At 46.0% G+C, this 21,119-nt stretch overlaps 3 protein-coding genes across 12 annotated transcripts; all 3 read left to right on the plus strand.

The window, feature by feature from the left end:
• Positions 1-65: 65 nt before the first annotated feature.
• LOC130516921 (dynein regulatory complex subunit 4-like) lies at positions 66-3,727 on the plus strand. 2 transcript variants are annotated; one of them, XM_057018337.1, is made up of 11 exons: positions 66-357; positions 481-678; positions 949-1,149; positions 1,230-1,287; positions 1,365-1,567; positions 1,950-2,114; positions 2,202-2,282; positions 2,375-2,581; positions 2,668-2,733; positions 2,834-2,911; positions 3,342-3,727. In XM_057018337.1, exons 2-10 carry the CDS (start codon positions 481-483, stop codon positions 2,906-2,908), a joined length of 1,254 nt encoding a protein of 417 aa, XP_056874317.1. In that variant the 5' UTR covers positions 66-357; the 3' UTR covers positions 2,909-2,911; positions 3,342-3,727. The 2 variants fall into 2 exon arrangements, with proteins under 2 accessions (XP_056874317.1, XP_056874309.1); XM_057018329.1 differs by having other exon boundaries at positions 2,834-3,727.
• Positions 3,342-7,918, plus strand: LOC130516884 (dynein regulatory complex subunit 4-like). Of its 5 annotated transcripts, XM_057018274.1 has the most exons (12): positions 3,342-3,471; positions 3,948-4,757; positions 4,946-5,041; positions 5,175-5,372; positions 5,739-5,939; positions 6,020-6,077; positions 6,155-6,357; positions 6,586-6,738; positions 6,826-6,903; positions 6,991-7,200; positions 7,288-7,363; positions 7,483-7,918. In XM_057018274.1, exons 2-12 carry the CDS (start codon positions 4,755-4,757, stop codon positions 7,677-7,679), a joined length of 1,473 nt encoding a protein of 490 aa, XP_056874254.1. In that variant the 5' UTR covers positions 3,342-3,471; positions 3,948-4,754; the 3' UTR covers positions 7,680-7,918. The 5 variants fall into 5 exon arrangements, with proteins under 5 accessions (XP_056874254.1, XP_056874273.1, XP_056874281.1 ...); XM_057018293.1 differs by lacking the exon at positions 4,946-5,041 and having other exon boundaries at positions 5,098-5,372; XM_057018301.1 differs by lacking the exons at positions 4,946-5,041; positions 5,175-5,372.
• Positions 7,919-9,013: 1,095 nt separating this feature from the next.
• Positions 9,014-20,882, plus strand: LOC130518135 (stereocilin). Of its 5 annotated transcripts, none has more exons than XM_057020504.1 (31): positions 9,050-9,137; positions 9,266-9,323; positions 9,404-9,598; positions 9,682-10,806; positions 11,138-11,162; positions 11,251-11,830; positions 11,968-12,855; positions 12,937-12,999; positions 13,086-13,211; positions 13,719-13,885; positions 13,970-14,156; positions 14,245-14,357; positions 14,573-14,705; positions 14,789-14,965; positions 15,098-15,136; positions 15,207-15,381; positions 15,584-15,735; positions 16,450-16,508; positions 16,603-16,726; positions 16,818-16,900; positions 16,974-17,109; positions 17,320-17,522; positions 18,018-18,108; positions 18,189-18,360; positions 18,447-18,616; positions 18,766-18,921; positions 18,990-19,132; positions 19,284-19,432; positions 19,550-19,647; positions 20,028-20,175; positions 20,337-20,882. In XM_057020504.1, exons 3-31 carry the CDS (start codon positions 9,499-9,501, stop codon positions 20,423-20,425), a joined length of 5,871 nt encoding a protein of 1,956 aa, XP_056876484.1. In that variant the 5' UTR covers positions 9,050-9,137; positions 9,266-9,323; positions 9,404-9,498; the 3' UTR covers positions 20,426-20,882. The 5 variants fall into 5 exon arrangements, 4 of the variants coding, with proteins under 4 accessions (XP_056876493.1, XP_056876484.1, XP_056876503.1 ...); XM_057020523.1 differs by having other exon boundaries at positions 9,685-10,806; XM_057020513.1 differs by lacking the exon at positions 9,266-9,323 and having other exon boundaries at positions 9,014-9,137.
• Positions 20,883-21,119: the final 237 nt, after the last annotated feature.

Consider the following 21,119-nt stretch of genomic DNA (forward strand, 5'->3'; position numbering starts at 1 on the left):
TTTTTTATATCAATTGATTGAGCATTAATCTAAATCAAATGAATATGTTTTACGTATTACAACTGCCTTCTATTGTATCAAATAACTTCAGTCAGCAACTATGAGCGCAAATAAAAAAAAAGTAAGCAAAAATAACTCATTTACGGAGTTATTTTAAGTTAATGGCGGCTAGCGATTTTGTAGCGTAGATATTCTAATTTGACAAATGGACTATGACAGGAAGATGTGAGACAAAACTGTGAGTTTTAACATTTCCTCTTTTTCCAGCCTCCTAAAGGCAAAGGTAAAAAGGCTGCAAAGGCCAGGTCGCCCATCTTGATAAATGGCCTCACCAAAGACGAGATCTCGCTGGAGAAGGTCAGAACTTAAGTCTCGTTGTCATGTGAAGTATTTGGTTTTGGTTGGATCTAGTTTATTAGTTTATTCTACTGGGGGGGTCACAGTTGAATTTAATGCTACCGAATTCTATTTTTATGGCAGATGGAGGAGCACGCTGCTCAGCTGCGAGAGGAGCTGGACAGAGAGGAGGAGGAGAGGAACTATGTTCAGCTGGAGAGGGACAAGATGTTTGGCTTCATGGAGACCACTCAGAGAGAGATCGAGGACCTAAAGGCTGAGCTAACAAACGTAAACAAGGAGATGGTGGAGGATGAGAGGAGGCACCGAGCCGAGATCAAGGTGAGGTAAATCCAAACAATGAGGCTGAACACAGAATGAAATCACAGAGGACTTATATCATGAGCATCTGAACCTGATAAATGCTGCTCCTGGGAGAATGGTGCAAGGACAACACAGATTCCAACAAGCTCTGGAGAGATGAAGGCAGATTCTCTGAATCCTCTGAGTCCACAGTCATTTGCTGCATTTGTGATGCTCCTGCTAAATGACAGATAGACCGTAGGAGCATTTTCCATGGCGTTAACCCTGCACCTTTATTTCCTTCCCCAGGTGTATAAGCAGAAGGTAAAGCACGTCCTGTGTGAACAGCAGAACGTGATCTCGGGGCTGAGAGCCGATGCTGTAGTCTTGGCTGAGGCCATGCAGAAAGAGCAGCAACAGTTGGAGGCTGAGATCCATCTGGAGCAGGAGGCCATCGCTGTGGACATGCAGGATGTGGAGAGTGAACAACTGGCCTGGGAGATTGAACTGGTTTGTGCTACACACCAGCTCTTAAATACAGCCCCTTTAAAAGCAGCAACATTTGAAACCGCTTTTGTTCTTAATCTTAGCAAAAACACAATGAAGAACTGAGCAAAGTGAAGGACAGTGGGGAGAAACAGTGTGCAGGTAAATACCTTTAAATGATGAATTCAAATCAAAGCCAGAGACCAGAGATCGGGCATCTTTGTGGCCTTTTATTTTAGAGGTTATAGCCAAGTATGAGAGAAAGATGCAGCTGATCCCACAAGACATGGAAAACATCAGGAAGACTCAGATGAGTGAGAGACGCCAACACTGGGACGACCAAATGGCTTCTCTCATAGAAGATCACGACAGAGCTGTCAGAGACTGGGATGTTGTTATTGCTCATATAAAACAAGACGCAGACTTGAACCTTTCACTCAAGGTATTTGATGTAGATACTGATCCAATCAGTCGTCTGGAAAATGATTACAATGCTTCCCCCCAAAGCTACTATCTAAGGGTTTAAGACAGAAACTATTCTAGAAAACGTTGTTGTTTTTCCCTCTCTGAATGATATTAGCCCTCCGCTACGCACGCGAGAAGCCAAATTATTTTTCAGAAATTGCACTTGAGATTTTGAAGTTCCCTTTTTAAGTTTTTAAGGCACTAAAATTTGCCCATTGAAGACAAGAAAAATCCCTTTAGCATCTTTCTCTTCCTGAGTAAAAATCGATGCCATCCAAGCCGGTATTTTACCGCCAACTATGAAGGCATAATGTTTCCCCCATAAGTGCTACTGACATGTTTGATGCTTGTTTTTATAGGTAGAAATTAAAGACATGAAGATAGAACAATGCAAAAAGGACGCAGAATTGGCCCAGGTTTTGGAGGATAACAAATGTATTTTTGACGCTCTCTTGAAGTTGGAGAAGAAAATCACTGAATTTGAGAAGAAAGCTGGGACCTTCGTCTCAAAAAGGGCTTCAGGGGTCAGTTCTGATGTGCTCCCGATTCAAATGAAGCCCAGTTGATGTTCTCTTTATTATAGAAATGACACATGTAACCGTCATCTACAGAATACCGTTGAAAGTATGAGGGCACGGAAGCTGGAGGACTTGAAATCAGAAAATGAAGCACTGGAAATGAAAGTCCGGGAGGTCAATCACAGATTCTGTGTGGGTCAATGTCAGCTGGATGTTTGGTCTCCCCGTGGTTCTGTTGCCATTTGCTTTGTGTCAACCTGTTGCAGTTGGAGCAGGAACGAGACGAGCTGTACAAAAGAAGTGAGACGAGTGTCCAGGAGGAGCCACAGGAAGACGAGAGGATTCCTCTGCTGGAACATAAAGGAAAGACTCTGACGGCGCGTCTGGAGAAGATTGAGGCTCAGATCATTTCAGTCAGCTCGGCCTCCAACATGGACCCAGCTGTTCTGGATGGGCTCCTTAATGACATCGAGGTATTTGGTGATCTGTTCACTATAGTTCTCTCCTCTCTCACATATTTTCATTTAGACTTGAGTATCGAATCACTTTTGTCTGACAGGAAAAACTGGACAACAGAAATAATACGATCAAGATGCTGCAGATGCAAAAAGCTACGATTTCTAAGGTCCGTCCATGTTTTCCTGACGGGAAGAATTTCAGTTTGTTGCTGGTGAATCTGTGTAGCAGAGTTCATGTGGAACAACTGTGTCCTTGTATCCAAACAGGCCTCCAGCGCCCCTGAAGACGCCCTTGTGAGGTCTGTGGAGAGGCTCACAGTGGAAGACGTCTCCCCAAAATGAGATGTAATAACACCCAAGTGATGATCAATTTAGAAGGAATAAGACTGGCAACCCCTAAAGATCCTGGCAGGAAGAATAGCACCAATCTTTTCACTTGTTCCCACACGTCTAATCTTTAAAGATTTACCTCACCGCTCACGGAAACACATTCATCCATCTTCCTTTTGGCCACCTTCCATCTTTACATTTATGATTCTCTTACTCTTAATATTTGATGAGAGAGCTCGTTGATGTTCAGGTGGGCGTCAGCACGTAACAAATGTAGAATCAGCTGAGTCTTATTTCCCTCTTTGGTTTATCGTTACACAGATAAAATGGTGAATGTGCTCCTTTTATTTCCCATTCCTCTGGGTCACTCGTGTCACCAGTCTTATGCCTCTGTGTTGTGTTTCATTCATTTTTCACACACTTTTTATTCTCTCCTCTCGCCCAGAGACTGAATGAAGAGGAAGCAGCGCACTTTTCAATTCACGATAGCAAGCATGTAGTGCGCCCATGAAAAGGAACGTAGGGGCACACACACACTGCAGTTCCGCTTGAGGAGCGACTCGTACCCTTGTCAGGTGACGTCAGAGACGGAAATGCATTTTGTGCATTTATACACGTCTAAAACAGCCGTTACACCGGAAGAAGATATGTTTCACCTACTTCTTAGCACTTTTTAGCACCATTTTGTTATTTCAAGAAGCTGACGTGATTATAAATGTCAGACTTAAATGAAGTTCTGTGTTGGCGCTCGTAATATTACTGTACTGAATTATGACTAAAATTTTAATTCTTCACAGTAAAAGATATCTGAATAAAGAGTTATTGGTTTCAGTTACTGTCAATAACCAGTATCGACCCTGAAAAAAAGGCATAGCGGTCTGTGCCTATTTAATATACCATCACAATGAATACACATAAAACCAGGATCAACTACGCTAAAGGAAAACATTTACTGAAGAAAACAGGAACTCAACACGACTAAATTTTGTTTTGGAGCCCATGAAAACAGAATAACGGCCGGGATTTTGTCACCGTCTGTCTGTCCGTCCAGTCTGTGCTCACACCTCCAGCAGACACTGATGGTTACAGCCCTCCAAACCCCACAACAGGCAACACACACGTGTGACAATGTGCCCACGGGACTGTCAGCACAGCAAGCAGCAGAGACACCCAGCCAAGAGACAGAGGGCCTGGGACTGGGCCATGGCACAGCACCCAGGAGCAGCCTGGTGGGGGGGGGTGCCAGCAGGATGGTGAGCAGCCTGTCACCCCCAACCGGACCTGCAAGACACTGAGAGGCAGAGTCACCGAGACCCCTGGTGTCCAGGAGGGTCACTGGGGTTGTCACATGTGGCACATCCAACCTCGATGACGATGCAAATACAGGAAAATGGATCCAAGCAAACAAATCTCCTTGTCAGCTAGCTGGCTAACTGGTAAAAATGTAGTTTCCTTCTTGGAAAAGTCCGTTCTGGAGAGAGTTGCAAACTAATTCAGGCCCTACTTGAGATTAAATGGTAAAAACATGAGTAATATTTGGATACTAAAACCAATGGTTAATATGGGAAACCATCAGTAGCCCTAACCCTAATTTAATAATCTCCTTTTCTGAGTCCCCCCCCCCCCTCCAAAAAAACCCCCGGCAGGTGAAGATACTCAACTCTGATTGGTGTGGAGTTTGTCTGGGTGAAGGCCGCCCCCCCTCCTGGAGCCATTTGTATTGTAACAGCCCGTGCTGTTGTTGCCGTGGCAACACCCTGTTTGTGGTCACAGGTTTCAGAGGTTAGCTTGCTGTGTGCCAACGGAGCCTAAAACTAGAAAAAAAGGCGTTTCCTTTCTTTGTAGCTGGATACCTGCGATGGTAAGAATGTTTTCTTTGTTAATGTAACCCATTTACAGAATATGGTTGCAGAAAGTGACTAGTAAACACTGAGGTTTGCTCGCTAACTCATCATGGTTACGTCTAGTTTGACAAACAGACCATTACAGGAAGACGTGAGACAAAAACCTCAAACAAGTTTTGGCATTTTATCCCTTTTCCCCCTCCAGCCTCCGAAAAACAAAGGCAAAAGTAAAAAGCCTGCAAAGGCCAGGTCGCCCGTCTTGATAAATGGCCTCACCAAAGACGAGCTGTCAAAGGAGCAGGTCAGAACTAAATATCGCTGTCATTTAAAGTGTTTTTCTTTTTTTTGTTGATCTAGATCATTAGAGTATCAGATATCAGAACACTGAAAATGTGGATACAGCTGCTGTTGAATGTGGAGCTCCTTTATGGCAGATGGAGGAGCACGCTGCTCAGCTGCGAGAGGAGCTGGAGAGAGAGAGGGAGGAGAGGAACTATTTTCAGCTGGAGAGGGACAAGATGTTTGGCTTCATGGAGACCACTCAGAGAAAGCTGGAGGACCTAAAGGCTGAGCTCAAAATCGTAAATAAGGAGATAGAGGAGGATGAGAGGAGGCACCAAGCTGAGATCAAGGTGCAGAATTTCATACAGATTAAGAGATTAAGTCGCAGGGATTTTATTCCAAATGATTGTTTCCTGTTTTGAAAATGTGCAGATGGAGAAAGAATCTCAATGAGTTTCTCGGCACCACGTTTCTGCTAAAAATGTTTTGCAGTTTTATATTTAAAAAAAGCATCTGAACCTGATAAATGCTGCTCCTGGGAGAATGGTGCAAGGACAACACAGATTCCAACAAGCTCTGGAGAGATGAAGGCAGATTCTCTGAATCCTCCGAGTCCACAGTCATTTGCTGCATTTGTGATGCTCCTGCTAAATGACAGATAGACCGTAGGAGCATTTTCCATGGCGTTAACCCTGCCCCTTTATTTCCTTCCCCAGGTGTATAAGCAGAAGGTAAAGCACGTCCTGTGTGAACACCAGAACGTGATCTCGGGGCTGAGAGCCGATGCTGTAGTCTTGGCTGAGGCCATGCAGAAAGAGCAGCAACAGTTGGAGGCTGAGATCCATCTGGAGCAGGAGGCCATCGCTGTGGACATGCAGGATGTGGAGAGTGAACAACTGGCCTGGGAGATTGAACTGGTTTGTGCTACACACCAGCTCTTAAATACAGCCCCTTTAAAAGCAGCAACATTTGAAACCGCTTTTGTTCTTAATCTTAGCAAAAACACAATGAAGAACTGAGCAAAGTGAAGGACAGCGGGGAGAAACAGTGTGCAGGTAAATACCTTTAAATGATGAATTCAAATCAAAGCCAGAGACCAGAGATCGGGCATCTTTGTGGCCTTTTATTTTAGAGGTTATAGCCAAGTATGAGAGAAAGATGCAGCTGATCCCACAAGACATGGAAAACATCAGGAAGACTCAGATGAGTGAGAGACGCCAACACTGGGACGACCAAATGGCTTCTCTCATAGAAGATCACGACAGAGCTGTCAGAGACTGGGACGTTGTTATTGCTCATATAAAACAAGACGCAGACTTGAACCTTTCGCTCAAGGTATTTGATGTAGATACTGATCCAATCAGTCGTCTGGAAAATGATTACAATGCTTGTTCTAACCCCAAGATAATATCTTTAATGTGATTCAATAAATAAAAGTAAATAAAAGACAGAAAGTAAAAAAAAAAACAAAAAAATACAATTCAATTTATGCTTTTCTCTGTCCAAACGGTATTAGTAAAGAACTCGTCGCTTCTTCTCATTTAGTCGTTTGTGTTTTTAAAGGCACAAATTAAAGACATGAAGACCAAGCGGTGTCTGAAGGACGCAGAAGTGGCCCGAGTTTTGCCCGATAATAGACGTATTTCTGAGGCTCTCTTGAAATTGGAGAAGAAAATCACTGAAAATGAGAAGAAAGGAGGGACGCAGGGTTCACGGGTTCGTGCTGATGTGCTCCCATTTCAAAATGAGCCCATTGCTGCAGTTTGTGTTCTGTTCAGTCAACACACACATTTAACTCCACAGAATACGCTTGAAGACAGGACTAAGAATCTGGAGGACTTAAAATCAGAAAATGAAGCGCTGGAGATGAAAGTCCGGGAGGTAAAACAGTTTCTGTGTGGGTCAATGTCAGCCAACTGCTCGCTCTTCATGTGCATCTGCGTTCCTGTTTATGTCAACCTGGAACAGTTGGAGCAGCAACGAGACGAGCTGCACAAAAAAGGAAATCAGAAATACCAGGAGATGCAGCACGACGGAGATGAGAGGATCGTGCTGCTGGAAAGGAAAGAAAAGACTCTGACGGCGCGTCTGGAGAAGATTGAGGCTCAGATCATTTCAGTCAGCTCGGCCTCCAACATGGACCCAGCTGTTCTGGATGGGCTCCTTAATGACATCGAGGTATTTGGTGATCTGTTCACTATAGTTCTCTCCTCTCTCACATATTTCCATTTAGACTTGAGTATCGAATCACTTTTGTCTTGACAGGAAAAACTGGACAACAGAAATAACACGATCAAGATGCTGCAGATGCAGAAAGCTACGATTTCTAAGGTCCGTCCATGTTTTTCTGACGGGAAGAATTTCAGTTTGTTGCTGGTGAATCTGTGTAGCAGAGTTCATGTGGAACAACTGTGTCCTGCAGGCTTGGAAGGATTTGCCAACGTCTGTATCCAAACTGAGGCCCTGAAGACGCCCTTGTGAGGTCTGTGGAGAGGCTCACAGTGGAAGACGTCTCCCCCAAAATGAGATGTAATAACACCCAAGTGATGATCACTTTAGAAGGAATAAGACTGGCAACCCCTAAAGATCCTGGCAGGAAGAATAGCACCAACAGAATTCCCAAATTTCTACTGTTTAAATATTTTCCTCATCATTGATGTAGACACATTACATCAACAGAAAAACTTTTATTTTTCCATGTGTGATTCTCTTATGTTTGATAATTCCTGTTTTTCCTTCTGTGTGCGAGAACTCCCTCTTCTGTATTTCGGTTTAAGTTACTCTTAAAATAGAATTTCTCGTCTCTGTCTCTCCTGTTGTGGACGAGCAGCCTGTGTATTCACAAGTTTTCATCCTCCAGTAGTGTCACAGAAGGGAAATAAAGCACTACTGTGTCTCGTGATTGTGTTTTGGGGTCGTCCTTGATACATTTACGCCATTATGTGCCTTCAAATGTAACTTGGACGCTCAGAATCTGCCAACTGTGTATTAGAATGTGATCTAGGACGATTCTGCTTCCTGCACGATCAACTAACGCCAGTACCTGGAAATGTTCTGATTTGGCAGAATGATTATATTTTCATATCCCATTACATTCAGAACACTTGGCCTTGGGCCAAGTGTTCAGATCTCAACGGCCAGTTCAGCGGCTGATTCCTTTCCGTTTCCAGTGGAGACACGAGGGGCGTGTGGGCAGGATACTGTTTCTCATCGAATATTCCTGTGGCGAATGGAACCCTGCAGCACAGAGTGATAGCTGTTCCCCCACAGTATCAATAATACAGGAGGAAGTTATTGTCCCCGTGCTGGCCGCGGCCTCACACCGCTAAAGCAAACGGAGGGAGGCGGTAGTCCTTTCACTCGGCCCTCTAGGGTTTCCACGCCTGCAGACAGCAGTCCGACTCTGGCGCTGCGGCCTCGCACAGGGCTCCATTGTAACATACCGGACTGAGGGATCGGTGTGTCTGACCAGTGACAACCTGCACCATCCTGCTGGCACCCCCCCCCCCCACCTGTAAGACTATATCCCAACAGAGTCATGAGATGAGTCCCAGTGAGAGATGGCTCAATAGAGAACCAGTCAGTGGGAGCCATCAGACAGATTCACCGTGGGGATGATATCTGGGTGTGATTAACATGATCCAGATTCTCACCTTGTCTGAGCATCCAGCCGAGCGCCGTGACCTTCCTGGATCCCTGTGATGTTCCAGAACACTGAACTGGAAAAGCGATATTTATGTACACCAGGGAAGACCTGAGGAGAACGAGAGTGATAATGTCAGCATCTATAATGGTGATAATAATAAACATCCAGGGTTGTGCATCACATTACAGAAGCCCTGTGACATAATAGCAAATAAAGATTCATGCCTCAGAACTACAGAGCGAGCGAGCGAGCGAGCGAGTGAGCGAGAGAGAGAGAGAGAGAGAGAGAGAGAGAGAGAGAGAGAGAGAGGACACAGGTGGTAGGGGAGGAGAGTCCGAGGGATGCTGAAAACAGAGAGTGACACTCAGAAAAGGGGGTAGCTCTGACTCTGTGTGTGTGTGAGTGACACTTTCAAATGCTGGAAATATCTCCGTGGTCCTTTCAAGACATAAATGGATTCTAATCATTGGTGAGTTTTCAAGTTTTCTTCTTTAACTTCTCTGATAACTTTTGTCAAACTTCTGCAGAAACATAAGTTTAAGATTTCTCGAATAAAAAGTATTTCATCTATTCTGTGCATTGAAATCCATATAAAAGAAATCACAGTTTTGCAAGCAAAGCAAATTAGCCGAAACCACGCAGTGAAAGCAGTCAGGTGATGTGGAAGCAAGTCATTAAGTTTTAATATCCCCTCTGCGATGAGATACTTTACTCCTCAGATCCATCTCATTACAGGATAAAACTGTCCTAAACTCAGAGTGCAGAGAGGGAAAAGTGCAGAAACTGGAATATGTGACACCTCAGCGGGTCACTGTTAATGCTGGGATGAAATGAAGATGGCGAAGAAAGGGCCGGGGATGGCCACCCTCACATTCACAGGCATTATGGTTTGTATTGTCCTACTGAGATCGGGATCCTCTGAGAAGACAGGTGAGCGCACGTTCACGAGTGCAGAGTGCTGTCGTTTGCTTCTGACAGTTCTAACTTGCTGCTGTCTGCTGGGAATCTCTCAGCAGGTGGGAAAGAAGCCCAGCGGGATGCCCTCTTTAAAGAGATTATCGCAAAGCTGACGACAGAAATCGGTAGGAGTCATCAAAGAGCTCCTCCACCAGCAAACGCAGACCAGCCTGTGCACCCCTGGGTGAGAAATATCGTGGGGAGCTTGAAAACATTCGGCCTACTTCCAAGCAAAAACTTGCCTTCATTGAGCAAGCGGATCGACAGGCACCGTCTGTCGGGGTTCCTCTACAACATCTCTCTGTATCTGCAAGAGATGGGTGCTGAGCTGGAGGAGGCACCGTCTGAGCCCGAGGAGAATCAGCTGTGGGAGAAGCTCCTGCATTTCATTCTCCAGTCTGAAGGACTAAATCAGTGGGGCAGCCGCCTGCCCCCGCGGCCGAGCGTTAAAGTACAGGACTTGTTTTTGTCCCTGAGGGGCAGCCCCCATTGGGACTGGTTCCTGGGGCTGCTGCAGGGCCTGATCAGCCTGTCTGAGCGTCAGCCCCACAGATCCATCCTGACTTACTTATCTGAGAACTGGAGGACGGTCAGTGCTGTGCTGGAGGTGGTGCTCCAGGCCCTGATCAGTGGGACCTATGGCCAGGCCAGTGCCGGCCTGCAGGGCTTCATCTGTGCTCTTAAAGGTGACGTCGACTGTGCTTTCAGTGTGAGCTGGCTTCAGCCGCTACTGCGCTTTCTAGAAACACGAAACTGGAAGCCTGTGGTGAGTTTACATCCGGCTGGGGAAGGAGACGAACACAGCAGGGGCTCGAGCTTGTTCGGACGTTTGAAGCCTTTCAGCTTCCCTCCCGATGCTGCCAGGCAGGAGAGGTTTTCTGGAAATGGATCTGTCCAAGAAACGGTGACCACGGACCACGACGCCGACTTGATGCAAAGTTTTCTTCTGCAGGCTTTATTTCGCTCAGGTGCGGGAGAGCGAAGTGGCCACTTGGCACAGAAGAATCTAGCTCTGGTGCAGAGCTTAGACGAGCTGAGGAAGGGTCTGCTGCACCGGGTGGGCAGCTCTGTCTATGATAGCCTAAAGAAAAAAGCCTCGCGGGTCACCATGGTGCTTCTGGATGATATCAGCAGTCTGGTAGAGGTGCCACAGCCCAGGACTCAAGGCAGGTGTTCGGTCGGTGAGTAGAACAGATATCAACCTCCACTTGAAAACAGTGTTACTGCAATTGCATCAATACACACAATCACACAACTGAGGCTCTGCCCCTGATTTGATCGAAACCATCCCAGAGAGCCAGTCACTTTTGCTATTTTTAATTCAATGTAATCATCCTGGCCATGGAAAGCATCCATTTCCAGCTCCCTTAATCCATTTATCCCCTCACTGTTTTCCCTAATGTTATATCTTGGGTGTTTAACTGTGCTGCAGTGTTTCATCATGGATACGTGCACTCTCTCCCAACTCACTCACTTTGACTTTTCTCTTATTATTTCTGCTTTAATGTCAAGGTGACCTGAGGCAACTGATCTTATGGTGAGACATTTTAGGTTGTGACTTCTTTTCAATCACAGAACAAAATCCACAGGCTAACATGCGTGTTGCGATGTCCACGGACACGTAGGGGGATAAGACATAACGTGACGTGGAATGCTCAGGCTTTGGCAGTTACATCCCAGGGCCTCGCCAACTCCTTCCCATTCCTGACCTGCCCCTCCAGTGGATCAGGTCAACAGAAACCAGCGCTGTCATCAACACAGTCCAGAAAAATGACCCCTTCTATGCGAACAACCTCCACGCGGAAACGCCTTCATGAATACCACACCACGGCTTACCTCTCCCAGTTCAACCAGCCAGGACCAGAGAAAATCCAAGAGAGCAGCAGCCATCAGAAAGAGCTGGAGTACACCTCCATAGAAATCCTGGAGGCAGCGTGTAATGAATCCATTCCTGGCCTGACAGGTGTGTCCAATTTCACAGTCTTCCTCTACTGTAAACTGTTTGAAGGGGAAAATGGGTCCATTGATCCAGCAGCGGCCCAGATGGGCCTCGACCTGCACACCACTTGCTCTGACGCAGCTTGGTACCTGTCTGCTGCCGAGGAGGATTTCCTCTGGGTTCATGTCTGCAGTGAGTTCTTCGCTCATGAATTCAACAACACGGTATGCTCCAACTCCTCGTTCTGGCTGCAGAGAGCAAATCAGGTAAACGACTCTGATTTTCCATGGAGCGTATTTAAAAAGAAGATGATTCATAATTGCTCAGTTTTCTGTTAAAAAAGGAGCTGTTTGTGCTTTTCACTTCTATTCCAGTTTAATGGTACTACTTTTAAATTGTGCAGGCTATCCTGACCAAGGACTACCACCTATTTAACCAGACCAGCATAGACGACCTGTGCACGCAACAGCCAAGAGAAACCGTGGAGAGTCCAAGACTGGACAAGAACTGCCTGGCTGATCTGGGGAATGGATTGTTCAATGCTCAGACTTTCAGGCACTGCTTCCTGCCCAACAGCTCTGTCCTAATCTCAGCATTGTGTGGACGTGACTCCCCTGATTCGCACCATTCTGCGCCAGAGGACAGCTGGGCCGCAGCTTACTGTTACAAAGTCAAGAACACCTCCCTCGTTAGTGCCGCTGAAGAGGCTTGTCAGTACAGGAAGTGGGGAGAGCATCATTTCACCAACGCCACCCTGCTGGAACGCTGTGGACAGACACATGGACTGAGGGAGCATGTCTGTTTCAACGCCACACTCTACAGTCAGCTGTTAGAAACACATCCTCACGCTGCTGCCTTTTGTGCTGACCTGGAAGCAGAATTGGAAGACAAGACCTGTTTCCTACGGAGGTTCTTTGACATGCTCCCGGCACCTTATGAGTTTGACACCTCACAGCTGTGTGTGGATCCAGCTCCTCTGCTGGTGGAGGCGGTACACAAGCTCAGCGTCTGTGGGTTGGAGGGAGGCGAGCGTGAGGGTTTTTTGGTAGTGTTGGGATATGTGCTGCGAGTCCTGGACTTCATGGTGGGCCTGTCGTCGGGTCTGGACGAGGGTGAAAATGAAGCAAGGCAGGGTTTAGGTCAGGCCATCCTCCTCTCCAGTCTCGTTGATAACACGTCCTGGACCAAAGTGGAGCCAGAAGCCTCCACGAGCATCCTTCAAACTGTAGGAGTCTTCCTCCACAGAGAGCAGAATGCCACCGTCAAAGAGGACCTGCTGAGCTGCTTCAGTGTAAGAATACACACCACACGTATGCGCACGGGCACACACACACACACACACACAGAAACTCACTCTCCTCTGTCACATCAGCCGATCTTGTGGGACCTCATCCAGCGGAATGACAACTCTTCTGCTCTCAAGGTTCTTCTGCAGGTGCCTGACCAGTGTTCCCATTGGGAATGTCGCAAATCAACCTAATCAACTTTGTGTGAGATCAATCGTTTTGCCCCCACCCACAGGAATACCTCCGGATGCCCGGGGACAGCATCCGTACGCTCGTGATGTCTGCTGAAAAGGATGCTGTGAAGAGGTTCCTCTCACATATGCACCAGAGCTGGGACCAGCTACACGTGGAAACGCGCCAGGTTCGTGCTCGGCGCATCCATCCATCCATCCATCCATCCATCCATCCATCCATCCATCCATCCATCCATCCATCATCCATCCATGCATGCATCCATCCATCCATCCATCCATCCATCCATCCATCATCCATCCATCCATCCATCCATCCATCCATCCATCCATCCATCATCCATCCATCCATCCATCCATGGTTATTATTTCTCATCAGAGTCAAGGGGTGCTGGAGTTTATCACTTGGTAAAATCACAAATTAAAATGCAAGAATAGGGCAATCTTTACACATTTTAACAATAATCCAATTTCTAAAATGCCGCCTGTTTTAAAATGTCATTTCGACAAAGACCAGGTCATGTGAGGGGTAGGGTAAAGGTTACGACCTTCAGGGCCACTGTTTGTGCTTTTACCCCCTCCTCTGTTGTTCCTGTTTGATTTCAATCTTTGCCAAAGTGTTGCATTATTGAAGAGGACCGGACTGTTTTATCATGTGCTTTTGTTCTGCTCGTCAGGCCTCTCAAAAAGAGGTGCAGGCCATGGAAACAATGACTGCTGCCTTCATCCACAAGTTCCCTCGAGTGACCCCAGAGCTGTTCGTAGATCTGTCTCAGTTCATTCCCTTCATGTCTGTCTCTGACATCATGAGCTTCCCAGCTTCCCTGATCGTCAACGACAGTGTGTGAGTTACCGATCCCGTGAATTGTTATCTTTAAAAACCTTAAAAGGTTAGAGGACTGCACGGTGCCTTCCTGTTACTCCCCAGGTTGACAGCAATCCGAGACCACAGCTCAGGGATGAAGTTACTGCAGAAAAAAGCCTTTGTAAAAAGACTCCTGCAGTCCAGCGCGGTGGGTGATGTCCCTACCTGGCCACCGTACTTCCTCACTTCCATCCTCCCGCTGCTGCCTCACCTCCCCGTCAGTCATTTTCAACAACTGACATCACAGCAGGTTCGATGTCATTTAGTCAAATGAGCGCCGATCGTAAAAACATTTAAAAGTGTAACTTATTGGTCTGGTATCACTTTTCTCCCTTTAGCTCACTCCTCTGGTGGGGTTTCTAGGCAACACTAGTTTGGATGGTGTAAGGGGGCGTCATGTGATCCGGACTCTGTTCAACAGCCCAAATCTCACCAGAGATAATATACTGAGGTGGGACTGACACCCCCGTTGTTTTTGATTCTTTTGGCCATCGTTTCTCAGAAATAAGTAATAAAAATGGTTCATGGCCACGGTTTTGGTCCTGCATCGTTGCATTTCTAAAAAGTTTGTCCTTCAGATGATAAGAGGTTGTGTTGATGTCATGCTTTAATGATCTTAAGTGTTCTTGTTTCCCACCATGTCCCATTTCAACCTGTTTTTTGCAGGATGGGAATTCTGGCATGTTACCTGGAGCCACAGGACCTGGGCTCATACCTTCAGGACGCAGCTCTCTCTGCTGCTCTGTTGCCACAGCTCGCTCGCTGCACGTCAGAGGGCTTCATAAGTGAGAATGGCAGGGTGAGCCGGACCTTGACCAACACTTCTGAGAATCAGCACGTTCACCCATCTGTCTGCTGCTCAGCCTTGTGTTTCTCTGACAGCTGCACTCTTGGTTGGCACCAACTGTTGAGAACTTCAGCACCATGGAGCCTCTGCATTTGTCCGCTCTCAGCAGACTCTTGCCTCAGTTAGGGGCACCGTTCTTGCTTTCGCTCCCATCGCAGCTGCTCCTCGAACTTCTGTCTCAGCCAGGAATACGCAGATATTCACCAGCACAGGTCAGCAGGGAGTTTGTCTCTCAAGTGTTTCTAACAGAGAAAAGGAGAAGTTTACTCTCCTATAACCTATAAAGTTCTTAACAAGTATATTTGTTTGCGTTGCTCGGCTTGTCATTTTGAAAATGTGTTCAGGCTTTCCAAATCCTATCCAAGATATCTAAAGAAACCAACGTAAGTACACATTTTCTCAAACCTTTTCCCTCCATTTCCATAAACCTGATGGCAGTTTCTCTCCTCTCAGCTCACTGTGGACAAACTGTGCAAACTGATGCCGTTGCACTCTGGCCTGTCCCCTGATGTGATCGCAGACCTCCACTGGTCTGGGATCAGTGAAGATGCCCTCTGCCAGTGCTGGAGAACACTGATAACTGATCTTAAGCCTGGTCAGAGATCCTGGTTATTCGATGCAACACAGGAGATGATGCCTCCTGGGTTCAAGGCATAACTTTCTCTTTTTTTTTTTCAACCTTCCAATCACCCTCATTTTATCATAATTTGCCTTTCCTTTTGGGTTACAATCTAAAAATTCTGATGACAGTAAATGGATGAATGCTCTCCCTGATTTCATTAGACCACCAGATGAGATAGACCTGCCTGACATTTCTGTTGTACGTCAGCAGGTTCTCCACAGGAACCTGCAGAACATCACTCAGGAGGTAAAGTGTCTGCTACCATTTGTGCCTCTGAAGACACTGACAGAGATCCTTGATGGGGAAACAATGCTGGGGAAGATAAGACTGATTGGAAACATACTCTGGTCACCACAGCAGGTGTGTGTACAACCTTTACCTTCATGCTGTTTGAAGTAGCATTCACCTGAAAACAGATGGTGGAGTGTTCTGTAAAGAATAATCTGTTACAAGCTTCAGATTTCACTCCCATTAGTCTGCGGCTCGTTGGTTAGGCTTCACATGAGCCTTTAAGGATATTAGTACTTCATATGCATCCGCCACCATCAAACTAATTAGCTTAGAAGTGCTACAATGGTGCGGCTGAGCGTAGCATAAATTAATAATAGCAGCTGCAGCTTAAAGGGATTTTAGTCACAGCCAAGTGTGAGTTTCACTCCACATCTTGGCCTCGAAGCACAAAATCAATTTTCGGTAATTAACTATGCTGAAATATATGACATAATACAAGAATATATGTGGATCTATTACCTTTCAGAGAAATGATTCTATTAAAAGTCAGTTGTATAAGGAATTGGAGGGCCTAAATCATAGGTAATAAAACTGCCACATCTGGTTTCTGTTTTTAAACTGAAAGTGACGTTGCTGCAAAAAGGATGCTGTAATTGCTTTTGAACATATCTGTGGTTACCTGTGTGATGCCAAACATGAGTAAAAGATGTCATCAATCATTGGAAATGTGTTTTTCTGAAGCAAATAATTAGATTATGATAGCATCTGTGTGTGGAGAAGAACTGTAGGAAATACAGAAATATAATGGCTGTTTGTCTTGTTGTTGCTTGTTTCTTTAAACAGGCTCAGCTTTTGTTCAGAATGATCCACAAATCTGAAAATATCACCAGTAGGACAGTGAGGTTGGTTGATTTGAACCAGAACTCTGGATATAAAAATTTAAGAGGAAACCAAAAGGGTCACAGTAACTTTTAAAGGAGAACCTCTTTTTCGCAGGGATCTGGGTCATATAGCCGGTGGAATGAGTTGTGAGTTTCTGAATCTTCGGTCCAACGAGACAGATTTTGCGGCGCTGCTTCAGTTTGTTACTGAGCTGCCTGGATCCAGGAGGCCCGCTCTGGTGAGAGATGAATACTTCAGCACCACTCTGATTCTCTGAAGCAAATAAAAAGAGCTTATGAAGTTCAGACGCGTTTTGGCTGTCTCACCAGCGAAAATGCATCATTGATGAATTGAAGAAACACTCAGAAATTGACCTCAGCCTTCTGAGCCCTGGCTTTGCTGCGACTTTACCGTAAGTAGCTTTGGCTTCACGCTATATTAAGAGTGATACGACGACAATATTTACGCCTCTGCTTCTTTTACAGCGTGACGATGTTGGAGGACCTGTCCAACTCGTCCTTCAGTGCCATTCTGGACCACATTCAGACGCACCTCACTGATTTCCTCAAACTTCCACGTTACAAGCAGACAAATTTAGCAGAGAAAGTCATTACCAGACTGGTTGGTACAGGGTTTAATGCTATTTTGTGCACTGGAGTTGATATTTTCGCCGCAGAGAACAGAGAACTGAAAGAATGAAGGAATTTTAGATAACTGTGTGATTCATATCTGCTTTATCTTCTCCCCAGATTGCTACAGAACTGAAATGAAACTGGTGTGAATTCTCTTTAATCCCAGTTCCCCTGCTTATACGTATCTGCTGCTCCGCAGGGCTCTTCTCAAGCTGAGGGGCAGATAGATGGCCCTGCTCTGGATGCCCTGGGACCTCTGTTGCCTTTCTTGGACCAGGGCAGCTTAGCTCTGGTGGACAGAGGAGCTCTGGCTCTGCGGCTGGAGGAGATGAGAAGTTTCTGCCTACCTAAAGAAGCTCTGAGAGGCATCACTTCCTTACTGACTCATGAGGACCTGCTTGGGTAAAAGAACACAATGGGCTAGAGAAAAACACTATTTTTACGTAACTATGTTGAGTAAATAAGTTTAGTTTCAATTAGTTGATTGGCTCCGCAAAAGCTTCTGTCCTGGTACATTAATATTTATACTTCTGGGCAATTTATAGTATCTAATTAGCTTAGTCATCAAAAAACGTACTCGACTTGCACGGAAGAAGCTGCAGGAATCCCTACAGACACACAGAGAAGATGCAAATTTCAGTCTTTAAACTTTCGTTAAAAATCTTCTCTACATCTACAGTGGAATAAAAAAAGAAAAAAAATTATTTTCTTATGTTCTTGAATGTTTGTTGGCACTTTCATCTAAATAAAAGTCAAAAGTAGCTCCATGCGGATGTCCTCAGCCACGTGACGCTCAACACCAAATGATCAGGCCCCGAAACCAGAACCAACATGAATGAAAGGTCATGAACAGCCCTTGATTGCACCGATGCTATCGCTATTGCACTTATTCTCCAGGGAGCCCTCTAAATGGCAGGTTGGGGATGTGGAACATTTGGGCAGGCTGGTGCTGTCTCTCTCAACCAAGCACATTGACTCCATCCCACTGGTGCGCATCAAAATATGCAGCATATAATATCGGTTTGGTTGCATTTGAAGCGCTCGTCCGTGCTGTTTTCTTCTGGGCAGATGGTGCTGAATAAGGACACCGTGGAGCTGGTGCTGTTGGGACAGAGGCAGTGGGAGGACGGCGGGGTGGGCAAGGCTTGTGTCAATCAGTGTGTGGACCAGCAGCTTCTGAGGCAGCAGACTCAGAGCCTCCTTCGAGGGATCGTCAACGCTCCGAGCAGGAGGGCCAGAGGTCCGACGTGACCTCCAGTGTTGTCTAGTTGTGTGTCTCCTCTCTGTGTTCAGTTTGTCTCTTCCCTTTGTGGTGTGTGTGGGCAGCGCCGGTGCCGAGCTGTGCTGACATCAGAGGGACGTTTCCTTCTGCTTGGACATCCGCGCAGCTCAGCCGCATGTCCCAGGACGATCTGAAGCAGTGCGTGGAGGTGTTTGCTCAAGACGCGTCGCTGAGCGCTGAGCAGCGCCGAGCATTGTGGGTAAAACTCAGGCAGGTCAGTGGAGGGCTCCCTACCATGAGCCCCGGAGCACTTCGTCTTTGCCTCGACACCCACGTTTCATGCGGGCATCTTCATGGATTGCTGTAAAAATATTTCTTTGATTGCAAAGTCAGGATGTCGTTCTGCTTCTGTGGTTATTCCAGGCCTTCGGTCCCGTGAGGCAGCTGAGGGCCGACCAGCTGTTGTCCCTGGGCTCTCTGGTGACAGAGATGAGCGAACGAGAGCTTCACGACATCAGCTCCACTAACCCGGCAGTGTTGGCACACCTGGGGACCCTGACGGACTGGAGCCTCAGAAAGGTGCGATTTCAATGGCGACGTCCTGCAGACGAGCATCAGTCAGCGCACGTTCGTGTTTCCTCTCCCAGATGAGAGCAGTGGTTTCTGCCGTGCTGCGGAAACGCAAGCTGAAAGTGGAACAATTAACAGCTGTTGATCTGGCAACATTTGGCCGTCTGATCTGTGGTCTGTATCCCTCCGAGATTAGAAGACTGAGCGCCCACAACCTCAGGTCGGACAAACAGCTGCGTTTGCCTCATTTTCTTGTTGTTTCTCTGTAGTTTCAGGGTTTTTTTTCAACAGTTGTTGTTGCTCTGCACAACTGCAGGACTTTAACGTTGCAGAAGATTTAGGCTTTTCCTTTTTTCCCCCTGAAACGGCAGCATGGCGGTGCCCTTCCTGCGGGAAACCTCGCTGCCCTGCACAGAACACCAGATGGAGGCAATCACGAGCTGTTTGTTCAGACCCGAGGCCTTCGGTCCGGTCAGCACTTGGGGACCAGAAGCTTTCACTGAAATTGGGACGCTGGCAGGTACAGAAAAACACGGTATCCTCGAAGCTGTGAGGTTTATTCGCGTGTTCGATTAAAAAGAGGGGGAGGGTTTTTGAATTTGGGGAAGTAGTAATAATGTCCTTGTGTCTGGCCCAGGGGGCCTGGAGGATTTGGTTCTGTCGGCTCTGGTGCAAGAACAGCTGGAGGGGATCGTTCCTGAAGCCCTGGCTCTGATGATACCGAAAAAGATGGCAGTGAGTCAGTCCTTCTGGTTGTGCTATTCATTAATTCATTCTTCAGTTATACATTTTTTATACATATTAGCATCTGCTTAGCGTCAGAAGAAATGGAAACACATAAAAATATGTTGTAATGGCTGAGTTTCATTTAGTGGTTTCAGTCTTAGTGTTGTTTTATTGCCACAATAACAGGGCTTACTGAGACATTTACAACACTATTATTGATATTTCAGGAGCATTTTCCATTGTTGGATACTAGGTGTGCCTATTAGTTCATTGATTTCCAAACACTTTATAATAAACATGCAAATAGGCATCAAAGGTGTAATAAAACAACGTGATTATTTCCTCTGTTGTAACTCATCTCTATTGTGTAATGCATTATGCGGTGACAGGTGGTTTTTAGTGCCTTGCAGCTATCGTGGTTTAGCGTGGAGCAGGCGTGGGCGGTCACCGAGGAGCAGTGGGCAGAGCTGGACGCTGAACAGAAACTGGCCGTCCAGCGAGCCAGATATGAGGGAGACGTCCTGCTGGAGCTCAGAGGTGTGCCCACTGAAAATCTGCAACCAGCATCCTTCCCTGTGTTCATATGCAACATATACTGGGGGGAAAGGGGAGTGTTTTTCATTTGAAGTTGTGCTTTTCATGTGCAGTGTTCAAGTAAACACACTCTTGTCTGCCCCCCCCCCCTCCAACCCCTCCAGGGAGGAACTCGGCTGCTGCTCTGCTGATTGCAGAATGTTTCCCTGTGCATTCGCTGGCCGTGTGCCTCTGTCTATGGCACATGGTTTAGAAGCCCGGAAACAAGTTAATCTCCTCTGGTAATGTCGTATTTGGACTTTAGTAAATATTTGCATCTGTTCTGCTCCCCCTGAATGTCGGTATATGAGCGATATAAGAATAGAACTAGGTGTAGTGTGACGTATAAAACAAGCGGTTTTTAGGAGCGTTGTGGTGTGTGGAATAGAAACATTTATAGAATGTGATTTATAAACTCAATTTAAAGATAATCTGATATTATTCTAAAATACTGGTTGTAATCAATTGATATAAATGATGTCCTCCACTGGTCTGGATATTTTCTCTCAAATATACTCACAAATTTTGTCTTTTACGGTTGTATGTTTCACTCAATAAAACTCACTTATATATTTATGAGTGTTTTTCCACTGGAATAGCGCCTCTAGTCAAAACTGAGACTGCTCAGTTTGTTTTCTGTGATAGAAAATTAAAAGAAAAATCCACCTGCATATATGTAGCTGATATTTTATTGTGTTTCCCTGTAAGTCGTGTTGATAAAAAGTAATAATAAACCAGAATTTGCTTTCCTGCTGAAAAAAAAACTGTAGAAAATTTCATTAGAATGTAGGAGGAATGGCTAGAATTCCAATATTTCTTCCCTTTTCTGCTAAACAAACAATCATAAATGACACTTTGGTGAATATTTTATGAGTTTGCAGGACAGACTTGCCGGAAATGAGTTTTGG

Source organism: Takifugu flavidus, chromosome 2 (assembly GCF_003711565.1).
Source record: "Takifugu flavidus isolate HTHZ2018 chromosome 2, ASM371156v2, whole genome shotgun sequence".
NCBI lineage: Eukaryota > Metazoa > Chordata > Actinopteri > Tetraodontiformes > Tetraodontidae > Takifugu > Takifugu flavidus.